Raw genomic sequence first — 11,878 nt, 5'->3', positions numbered from 1 at the left:
AAAAGGATGGGGTTTATTTGGAGAGTGAAGCATCAAGTTGAAACGAAGGGGTGTTGAACTCCTGAGCACTGACTGAGCACTGACCTCAGGGCAGCATTGATTAAATGCACCGGGAATCATCTTCCCGTTCCCATCACGTGCCACAGGTGTGGAGTGTTACGTGACATAACAGGGAAGGTTTTCAAAGCAGTGTGTGTAGTATAGTGGTAAAGCAACCTTTTTAAAAATGTGGGGACTGGAGAATGTTGTTGACAGCATCACTTACACCTGGCATGTGCTTGCACACACACACACAGTATGCACACACACACACAGTATGCATTAATTGACTTCGTTCACAAACTGTAACTAAAAACACTGTATTAAACCTATATTTAACCTATATTTGAATTGCTGACAGTTAAACCTTATTTTTTTCTCTCTGAGCCAGATGCCTCCTGCAGCTACCTGTCCTAAACCAGAAGTCTGCAAACCAACAAGCTTTGAATGATTTGAATTATTTACGGTTCAGTTTACACAAAAATGCTTAATATCACAAATTACTATATTTTTTATTTAAAATGATTTTCAGTAATTTCACCTAAAGGATGTCTGCCTTTTTCTTTTCAGCATCAGTGGAAAAAAGGCAATTAAAAGCTTGGCAGTGACATGATGAATCTGACTTTAAAAAACAAACATCTGCTAACACGTCGCTCAGAAATACTATAGTACACTGGACTGGAGACTGGAGTGAATATATTCTTTCATTTTGATCTAAACGTTCAGCAGGTGAAAGTTACGTGATGAACTTGAATGCAACAAGAGCTGTCTGAACTGAAGCAGGCTGTGCGTGTGTGTCTCGCAGGACGAGACTAGAGAAGAGAGGGGCTTGTGTAGCTGTTCGCTAGTAAAGCAACGACAATTAGCGAGTAGAACGGACGGTGAAAGCATCAAATAAGCAACTTCAGTGTCAGTAGTACTGGAGTTGTGTGATCTAACTTAGCCTGAGCTAAATACACAAGACATGGGGATGAGGAATTTTAGTGATTCAAGAAGATGGGAAAACTAATCCGGTCAGATAAACAGGGAAGGGGAGGGGGAGAGGAGGCAACACACACTGAATGGAGAAAGAATAGCCATTTTTGAATAAACCGGGGTTAAACTATCTCACTGAAAAAGCCTGGGTGTTAAAATACCCACATGTCCCAGTCCCACAGACCCATGCCTGCCTCGTCTACACTTACCGGCGGTTTTACTCTGCTGCGCCGTTAATTATTCACATTCAGCTGCACAGCTCCACATTGCGTACTATTGGCTAGCTCCTTTCCGGAAACTCGTGCCCGCTCGGCCAACAATAAGCATTCATTGGTTATAGTTATAGTTTTAATAGTTAAATGTTATTGTTGAGGGGCACAGGCAGGCCTACACATACACTGCTAATAATACATTAATTAAAAAATACATTTAAGAAAGCAGATAAAAAGGGCACTTGGGGCATCAAAGACAAAAGGGGCAGGTGCCCCCCCCCCCCCCTGCACGTGCCTGCTGATCACATTGCAAAAAAAAGTTTATTTATAGTCTTGGTCATGTAGTCTTGTTGCAAGCGAACAGGAGTAACTGAAAACAAGGCCTGGATTTGAGGACCACATCTGAAGTAGCACCAATGTTCTGCAGCTCACAGCTCAATTTACCAGAAAATAATTGGATGAGGTGAACAGACTGGGATGAAGGTTTCAACCCTTTTCTACCCTTCAGCCTCATCTGAGTAGGAGCCTTCGCAACGTCTGAAATCCACTGCACCCCGCTACTCTGCGTTTCTTGTCATGTAAAAATAATAGCAGAAATAAACTAATTTTTATTGTTTTGACCTCTTGATGATAATGCTGATGGTGTGTGTGAATTCTTGATACTTTTTTATGGACAGTAATTCCATTAGCAACAACTGCACTGGTGCTGATTAGATAACAATGACCCCATAAAAACAGTCTGATTATGGTCTATTAGTATTTAATAAAAACGTGTCTAGAAATGGCGCTTTTGTGGACTAGCTTGATGTTAGTCTGGCACATTGCAATCAAGAGTGACGTTTGATCAGGTCCTGTGACATATTCCATTACAAACACTGATAACCATTTATATCCCACCCTTGCCATTCTGTGAATAGCAACGACTGAATCCCTCAGGGCGTACGACATATAGCCAGAGATAGCCCTGAATGGGCATCATAAACTCTGTACTGTTTGTTCTGTTGGTTTGACAAATGAACATATCAATAATAGTAATAAAAATGTACAAATAATTAGATTGTTCAATTACTTATGGCAACAGTGAGACATGCCCAAATGGACATAGCTCAGCTCTTGGAGGGCAGCCACCCAGGCCGATGACACAAGCGATGGCAGTGATTGGCTGCAGTATTAGTTCTGGGTCCTGTTGTTTGTGTTGTATTTCAGCGTGTTGTATATCCTGTTTTTGGCATTTCTGAATGGGATGTAATCAGTACAACTCCTCTGGCTCTGTTTCAGCTTCTGCTGAACCCGACAGCATTTACACAACGACCAAATGAAAAAAAAAACTGCAACGTGTTGCAGTGAGCCACTGACACAGCTTCCCAATGACACAGCTTCCTGCTACTGAAGCTCCTGGAACAGCCAATTACACGCCCCGCTGGCTGCTGCGGCCTGCCAAGAGGGATGGCGGTGAGACATTCTGATAACGACACATGGGAGGAAAAAAGAAAGAAAGAGCAGCATGATAAATTGAGGGTGGCTGCTGGGATGCATTCTCAGTGTTCTTCATCTTGGACTCTGAGTACCAAATGTTCCTGAGGTCTACCTGAACTCTGAACCTGGTCACAGTGAGGAGAACATGGCTGCTGGTGGTGCAGTTCAGTCAATGTCTGAGATAGTAAATCCTGAGGATCTTCAATTGGCCAGTCCAGAAGGTTGATTAGAGTTACCCTGGTTACGCAGTAATCTCAGTATTTATGTGCTATTTGTATTTCTGACATAATGCAGGGGGACTTATAATCTTATAATCGGCATGTTTGGTTATTGATACATTTGCATGTATGATGTTCGATTCATTTAAAATTATAAAACAAAATAAAGGGCTGGATGGGTAGATGTGTTTTTATTCCTCTTATATATCACAATAGATATTTGGTCCTCTATCTAAAATGTGGTTATAGTCCTCTGTCTATCATTGATTAATGCTTAAGTAGAAGACAATAATGTCAGCGCGGTGTGTCCATGGAAAACCCATCATCTACATGTGCACTGATGAGTGTATAGTGATATGAGAAAGGTGATGTATTGGCTCAGTACATGTGGCTAATAGGTGGCAGCAGACAGGGCAAATAGAGCATGGAGTGATGAGCCAGATAAGACAACTGTGCTGGTCTGCTGAACAGAGTGTTGGCCACAGTCTCCACAATAGATTTTTTTTGTAGGGAAAAACAGAACTTGTTGTCCAGATGCTGGGGGGTTATGAACAGAACTACTTGTTTGGAGGGAACACAACCAACTGGAGACCAAGTGAACACAACAGTGTTTAAAAGCAAGAGTGATGCTACTCACCGAAGAATTTCCTTACGCGTGAAAAACGTGCAGTCCTGTGAAGAAAGAAAAAAGTAACAGTAACTTAAATGGTTGAGATATACATTATATTTACACATTGTACATTATTCATGAAGAGATATTATAGTTATTATTTTAATTATTTCATCTAATCAGATATACACTTATATTCACATTGTAATGTTCAGGCGTCACTGAGTTTAACCGGTTGGTGGCAGTTGACCTGATTATTGGGACCCTTTATTGGTCTGTATACGTCTGCATGCCTGCACATTGGTCTCCTGCATTGTTGTGAAGTGTTGATGCTTCATTGTGGTGCTACAGGTTCTCTTTATGTTTGTGGTTATTGTGCCTTTTCATTTATTAAATACTATAATTTAGCACGATGTCAAGCGTTTGTGCCTCCCTTTTCCACTGTGACATTACACACGTTGTAAAGCAAAAATCCACTTTTCTTAAGAGTAAGTGAAAGAAAGTGAAAGTGAAGTGATTGGCATTGTGAAGCACAGCACATGGTGACACAACAAAATGTGTCCTCTGCATTTAACCATCACCCTTAATGAGCAGTGGGCAGCCGTGAAAGGCGCCTGGGAGCAGTGTGTGGTGACGGTACTTTGCTCAGTAGCACCTCAGTGGCACATTGATAGACAGTCAAAAGATTTTGCACACCTGCTTAATGGATGCTAAGAACACTACGATGAAGGCTAAAAAGAATCTGATACAGGAAACGTGAAGTTTTAGGTACGTGTGATAAAGAATGCTAAGTGAGCAAACAAAAAAAAGGATGATGCGTTAAAAGCAGAGGACACATTTTGTTGTGTCATCGTGTGCTGTTCTGCAGTGTATCACAATGACAAAAACAGTCACTTCACTTCACTTCATCATATGATCAATCACTTATACCAAAAAGGTACACAATGATCATCAATTTCACATATAAGTTGAAACAGTCATTTACTAAAAAAGAAAGAGACACAGGTCATAGACTGGACTGGCAAGACTGGACACAGCAACAAGTCACAAGGTCACTATACAGCAATGGTAAGGTTTTTTCCCTGACAAAGATATTAAAGCAGACTGGGGTTTCAACATGTGCTTTTTGCATCCTTTTGAGGATGCACAAAGAAATGGCAAATGTTGAGGGTCACACAACATAACGCAGCAAATTAAAAAAATCATCAGGCTGACAGAAACCAGTGGGACCCGGTAAAACTCGTTTACTTTTTCATACTAATGTAGATTTATTCATGACTGCTTTGCACAGTCATGATAGGATCATGAACAAGCTAATTAAAATATTGTTATAATTACTCAATTATTACTGTTTTGGGGGTGGTGGGGGGATGTGGGGTTGTTTCTTTAAGAAAGTGAAGGAATGTCCGACTGTGTTCCCATTTTGTATTTAATTGTAATTCTGCTGCTACCTTTTTTATTTTATTGTGAAAACCAATAAAGACACAATGCAAAATGTCCAACAAGTTCTCAACAAGTTCTCCTGGTGTAAACCCAGCACCACTGTCTAATTTAAGATGTTTTAGAAAAGCATTTAGAAAATGTTTAAATCACAGCAAAAGTTCAATGCTTTGAAGAGCATAAACTCTGAAATATTTTGCTTTGTTTACACTTGTCTCCATACTGTATACAAATATGATATCATTTTAATTCATAAAGAATAATACGTGTACAGTTAGACATTCTCGCCCTCAAATTGAAATTGCTGGCAAATGCAGTGACAGTTACTATGTTACAGTTGACGAAAGCTTTTCATCTGTTCACTCTTGCTTGCAAGATTCCCACACACTGTTCACATTATTCAACAGTACAATTGACTGCAGGACACAATGAAGAACAAACAGGATGCTTATGGTTTGTCTTTTACTTCAGTTTAGTGACCATGGCACCTGACACCTGGCCATTGTGCAATATGGCCACCAGTGATGAAACCATGTCTGCAAAAGTGCCACATCACACGCGACACAAAGGCCTGGTAATCCGACCCCGGGGGTTGTCTCTAGGTGTGACATGGAAAGTTGGCACATCAAACTCTATTTGAGTCCGGACTTGTTCGTAAGGGCCCTCTGCCGTCTCTGTACGCGACAGTGCCAAGTGCCAGAGGCAGGTTTACGGGCACGAGATTTATCTTCCTTTTATGATGTTTACCTTCCTCTGCTGCATGCCAGTTATGCAAAAAAAAGAAGAATTCGCCACTGAACCCTGAGACGTCATTCCAAGATTTATGGCCATTAGCCTTTGAATATCATTAGTTGCTCGTTAATTTGAAATATTGGAGTGTAATTCTGTGCAGCGTGAAGTAAGGCCACATGGCTTGTAGTTAAAGGGATAAATGCCCCAGTGCTGAATTGGAATGCTTCTCACAGACGTCACGTGTGCTCACTGGTCACTTTCTAATTTGTTCAATATATGTTTTCATTCTCATGTCACAGAAACCCTGAAGAAAATAATGGTTTTCAATGGAAACCGTCAAATCTGCGCCACACAATGAGTAAAACGGCAACCTGACAACCTGCAAAGAAATATGATTTAATGTTCGAAAACCATCTGACTGTGCAGGATCCTGACAAAACGTCCCCATCAGCCAAACGGCCAAGCTCCACTGAAGCAAGGATTTTACTCCCAGGTTGATTACAGAGCGATCTGTGGCCTGAAGCCACCTAGCCACAACCTGGTGAACAGATGCACTGCTGCAATGGGCTTTCATCATTATACTTCTCTGATAAAAATACAATACTAATGTCTGATGAAATCATTTACACACACACACATACACACACACACACACATATATATTGCAGATTCATAATTTGTATGTCATATATTTATGAAATACCTTCAAATCGTGTGGCCAAACAGCATTAGATTAGGGACGTGAATTCATAGGCATGAAATAACAGATAACCATTTCCAGGAAACCTTGAGTATCAAACTGAAGATGGCATTAAGACAATCTAGAGTGACGAGGGAGACAAATTCTCTTCTCTGGGTACAGTTTCCAGATAACCTATGAGACCTGCTGGTTTTAAATTATTAAGTTTCACCGAATCGCTTGAAAAAAAATGCTGTGGAATAGGATGAAGCTTCTTGAGACCACCACCACCACCACCACCACAGCAGGTTATTGTTACAAAGAACAATAGACATGCTGCTCAGCATGCTGCTGTTCGGGGCGCTGAAACCGTATCCAGCCCCCGCTCAGCACTCTTCAGATGGCACAGATAAACTCAACCTATAGCAACGGCCGTAACTCAGGCGGGGCAGAACGAAATAGTTTATGTGTGGCAATTATGTGAACAAGAATACGGTATGACCACGGCGTAAATCACGAAAAAAAAAAAAACACACACATCCGTTCAGGGGCTGCTGCAAATGACGGCGAGGGAATGATGGCATATGAGGCTGGACAACTGAAAGAATTTTCTGGAAGAGGGTTATGCCTGGATTTGCATGGGGAGCCACGGTGATGCAGAAGGACTGGCTCATTGACCCACATTGTACACTGAAGAATGGATGAGATAGTGGCATTTGGGGGTGGAAAAGAAAAGAAAAGAAAAGAAAAGAAAAGAAAAGAAAAGAAAAGAAAAGACCTGAGTGAAAGTATTTCTGACCGTTGCACTTCCTTCCAAGACTCAAATCTCTTTCACAGGTCTTGTGAAGTGTTATTATGCAATGTCCTTTCCAAGCAGCCTAACCAGAGCTGTGGACACTCTCACAGGCAAGAATGCAGCCAATATTGCAACAAAAGAGAACCATACATTAAGGGGTAAATAGAGACATATTTATACACACACATACAAAAAAATATTAATTATTAGAGAATAATAAACCTGCCCAATTGGCAAGAGATTTAGACCCGGGGGGGGGGGGGGGGGGGGGGGGGGGGGGGGGGTTAGGGATCACAAACACAAACACAAACCAAACCCGGCAGGTGAACTGACATCATTTTACTGTGTACCACAATAAACGCGGTCTGCTTAGAAAGCCACAAATTCGACTCTGCATGAGGTATTTTACGGCACCCTACCATTCATTTTTACTCTGTTGAATGTTCATATTTTAAATTGGTGTTCCTTGTCGGTATGTATGCTATTTCTTATCTTGTTCTAATTTTGCAGAAGACTGCAAAAGGTTGAGAAAGGTTCTAACAAGGGAGGAAATTACCTGGTACGCGTCTAGCTGTTCATCAGTAAATATCGTTTGCTTATTACCCATCTTAGTCGAGTAATATTCCTCTCGTACAGATGCATCACATTGGAAGTTGGAGTTGTCTTCTCGGTCCTTGGCATTTAGGGCATGTAGCCTACGCGATTCGGTCAGCGAAGAAAATGATGATCCGGCAAACAATTTCCACGCATTCCCACTTTCTGTCGTGGAGGGTGACGAGCGCAACACTCTCCGTGTAGGATTAACTGCGCCGGCCTCCGCGGTCCCTCGTCGGCTTACTTCTTGAAACACTGGAAGTAACGCGTCTCATTCCGAATTCTTACGTGAACTGGGTCTGGTTTCAGCACCGACTGCTGTCCACCCTCATTCTGCCGTCGTCCCCGTTCACTCCGTCACGGCGGCGGCGAACTCTCCCTCCTCCGCAGGGTGGCGCTGTTTCGCCAGAACTCACACTACTACGCTGCCAGTGGCGAAATTTTGGCCACTTCTTCGTTATATTTTTTTCTGACTATGTTGACAAATGTTGTTGTGAGAGTGCTATGGAATGGAATATAATGAATATAAAGAGAATTTGCATTTATCTATTGAAGCATGTTAATAAACATATTGCTCGTTGTATAAGGGAAGGTAAAGAAAGAAAGAAAGAAAAAAAAGAAAGAAAGAAAGAAAGAAGAAAGAAAGAACGCTTAGTTATCTGACTGCATAGAAAATTCCTCCATATATCCTAGCAACAGTGGGAGTGGCGTCTAACAACGTGGATATGACTTCCGGGTGTTCTCTGTGTTAAATGAATAAACCCTTTCTTATATCAAAATATGAATTTATATTAAGACTTACGCCTCGCATAGGAATTCAGCATGCATTTTGATTGAAATAATTCATTGCTTTAAATGAAATATTTGGTACTCTCCCAGCTAGCTGAACAGATGGCTACTACCCGAGTCCAGCACGTGTTGCCAGATGTGGTGATATAAATATAAAACCACGTAACGCAAATTAAGGTGTCGCTCTCGAAAGACGTTGAACACACATGACGATAACAATAAAAAAAGAGTTTTAAAAATAACCAATTGTTTTTGCATTTAAATCCGACCTAATAGCATTAGCAAAGGTAATTTAAAATAAGCGTATTTGGCAACATTGTGTTCAGCAGCCTACCTGTTCACCGGCCATTCTTGCACGATGGTCTGCCGATTTTACAGATTAATAGAGAATAGCCCTTGATGTCACAGTCCTGCCCTTGCACTTTTACCCCGAATGTATTACACTAGCACAGGGGGGAAATGGAGCCTAAGAAAGACAAAGAGCAAGGTAAGCCGTTAGCTGCAGCGGCACAGGAACATTGCTGTGTATTTCTTTTATTATCCCGGATGCTGTTAGCTGCCCATGCCTTCCGCACTCTGCTAGCTCGGAATCCGTTAGCTACCCCCATGCAGCGCTGCATTTCCCTGTCAAACCTCGTGTTTTAGCAGACCATGAAGATTTTGGATTAAGAGAGAACAGCAACAAGCCCTGTGCACCAGTTGCTGCTTCGTATTTTTCCAACGACCTTCCCAGACATACTGTCCTACATTCGCCTGCTCCACTTAATGCAGACGCGTGTGTCGCGTACATGTTAAACTCAAACTTGTCCTATTACATATTTCGTTATACATTTAAATCGTTTTTATTTGTGCCAGGCTTTAACTTTGGTCTTGGCAAACACAACATACATATATATATATATATATATATATATATATATATGTATATGTATCTGTATATGTGTGTATATATATATATATATATATATATAAAACACAGAGACTACAGCAACACACAGTTCTACAGCAATTATTACAATACTGTAGTAATAATACTAATAATGAATACCTAGGACTTTGTTCTGGTTTAACTACTGTTCTACAGTAGTTAAACTGTAGTACTACTGTTCTACTATAGTTAAAATCCTATTTGCGCCATGATGCAGTTGATTTCATCTGTCTGCAGAACAGAACAGACCGCGGTTCGTGTTTCGCTGTGGGCCGGCACGCTGAGTCATGAATGAATGGCGCTGGAAGATTATGTTCAGGATGTTGGAACAGGCAGGCCGTCTCGCCTTCTCACAGTCTCTTTCCTCTCCTCCCAGAAACAGACTTCACTAGAATCACCACCGTGCTGCTGAAGTCCCGAACTGGGGAGTTTGAGCTGGAATCCATTCTGTTCCTTAAATTGAGAAGCCTCGGTAAAATCTCCTTTCATGCATATGATCTTTAGTTTTTTATTTTTTTGTTTTTTTTTGCTAATTCGTCAGCGCGTCCTCAACTGTTTTGCAGGAATATACGATTTGGGATGCATAGGTGAATGTATAAACCTGGAGAGACTTGATCTTTCTGGGAATAATATTTTAAATTTGGCACCCCTGGCTTCACTACGACTTCTTCTGGTCCTAAATGTGTCAGCAAACCGGATTTCAAATTTAGGTATAGCCTTTTTTTTTGCAATGCATGTTTCAGTTAAATAAAGAATATGGTGCCTTATTAAATTAATTCATTTTTGTTTATTACAGAACCCATTTCCAGCTGTGAAAGTTTACAGAGCCTAAATGTAGCTGGTAATCTAATACCAAGGTACTGTATATTGGGATGTTGCATCGTCTTGCCATGGTTTTTGCTATTATGACTCACACACTTTTTCACTTCCACAGTATTGAAAGCCTCCAATGCCTTAAACCTTTACGGAATTTGGAAAGTGTCCGGCTGAAGGATAACACTTACAATTATTCAAATCCAGGTGCGCTGTCTCATACATGCAAATATACACATGAGCTCTGTCTCACCCACACATACACACACAGATATATAATGTTTTTTCTCTAGTCTGCAAAAACTCTGCATACAGGAACGTACTTCTGGAAATGTTCCCAAATATCAAAGTGTTTGATGGTGAGTTTTTGATCATTTTAACAGTTAAATATTAAAAGTAATAATAAAAGTTAAATGATAAAATGGTAACTAATGTGTTTTGACTGATGCCATTTTAAGGTGAAAGGGTGGTTGGCCGTGGAAGTGATTTATATCAACTATGCAAAGACATTGATGACACAATTAAAGGTATTTTAATTTAAAATTCTTAAGCATTTTGATGCAAGACCACTAAGAAAGTCTTGACTACTGACTCTATACTCCTGAAATGTCCTGAATTTTGTAGCAGGCTTGTATAAAAATGGCCAGCTTCCAGACATGCCTGACTGCAAGCCTTGGGTGGAAGACAGTTTTTGGGAGATTAAGAGATCCAACAATGCTATTGTGGAAGAGGCTTATAAGCAGTTTAATGGTAAGATATTCAGAGCATATATTTTTACATTTATATTATTGAATTCAAAACAAATGGCCTTATTATATATTTAAATATCTTTTAATGCCAGATGTCCTTCATGAATGCCGGATCCTCAACAACAGAGCAGCTCATGTTATCTCCCAAACTGAGAGAACCATGGGTCTAAAAAACCAACCAAAGCAGTATGCAGTTTGAAATGGGTAATCAGCAACCCAGTGTATGATAAACCCATTTTTGGTGTTATTTTGTATGGGAATTTATTTTAAGACTTGCTTTTTAATATCCATATGCTTGATGCCACACCAGTGCCAGAAATCTCAAATGTTAAGTGTGACCTACAATGAGAGAAATTATAAAATCTGGTCCAACGCTGTACCTGTTTCTGTAAACCCTGTTTCTATGTCAACAGCCATCTCAGGCTGCAACAGGGACTCCTTTGCACTCATAGCACAATACAGTTTGAAAGTGATGCTTTACCTAATGCTGCTATTTGTGTACACACAGCATTTGTGTGGAGCTTTAGCTGTCCCATTCCCTGCTTGATGGTAACTGGGGTAGAGCTTTGCTGTAACGGTGTATTTACTTTTATGCTGTATACAGTAAAGTGAGTGAAATGATCTTTGCTTACATGCTTCAGCGGCAATGCAGTCATCTCATTTAGATGTTGTAATTTAACATGAATAACTTTTTGGAAACAGATTGAAAACTGCAGTGCTAATTGTTGCACCCAATGTTTTCCACAGGGCGTTTGTGTCAACTTGTATTCCTCTGCTCCAAAGTGTACTACCTGTAAATACAAAAGACTCCAAACCACAGATAATCTA

General features: G+C 40.6%; 2 protein-coding genes across 4 annotated transcripts in view; one reads left to right on the top strand and one right to left on the bottom strand.

Annotated features, from left to right (window-relative positions):
- The window catches only part of cib2 (calcium and integrin binding family member 2), a 25,260-nt gene extending 16,111 nt beyond the window's left edge, over positions 1-9,149 (bottom strand). Inside the window, exons 1-2 of one of the 3 annotated variants that reach the window (XM_028959180.1) lie at positions 8,895-9,149; positions 3,558-3,592 (exon numbers count right to left, since the gene is read on the bottom strand). In XM_028959180.1, coding sequence (XP_028815013.1) covers positions 3,558-3,592; positions 8,895-8,909 — 50 coding nt within the window. In that variant the 5' untranslated portion in view covers positions 8,910-9,149. Of the gene's footprint in view, positions 1-1,223; positions 1,317-3,557; positions 3,593-7,733; positions 8,318-8,894 lie in introns of those variants that run through there. The other 2 variants (XM_028959179.1, XM_028959181.1) reach the window with 2 other exon arrangements.
- On the top strand, positions 8,892-11,869 carry lrrc61 (leucine rich repeat containing 61). Its single transcript, XM_028959178.1, has 9 exons — positions 8,892-9,047; positions 9,865-9,960; positions 10,052-10,198; positions 10,285-10,345; positions 10,423-10,508; positions 10,595-10,660; positions 10,760-10,828; positions 10,926-11,051; positions 11,143-11,869. Exons 1-9 carry the CDS (start codon positions 9,020-9,022, stop codon positions 11,247-11,249), a joined length of 786 nt encoding a protein of 261 aa, XP_028815011.1. The 5' UTR covers positions 8,892-9,019; the 3' UTR covers positions 11,250-11,869.
- The last annotated feature ends 9 nt before the right edge of the window (positions 11,870-11,878 follow it).

The sequence above is a fragment of the Denticeps clupeoides genome, chromosome 17 (assembly GCF_900700375.1).
Source record: "Denticeps clupeoides chromosome 17, fDenClu1.1, whole genome shotgun sequence".
Lineage (NCBI taxonomy): Eukaryota > Metazoa > Chordata > Actinopteri > Clupeiformes > Denticipitidae > Denticeps > Denticeps clupeoides.
This window is presented reverse-complemented; position numbering and strand designations above follow the sequence as displayed.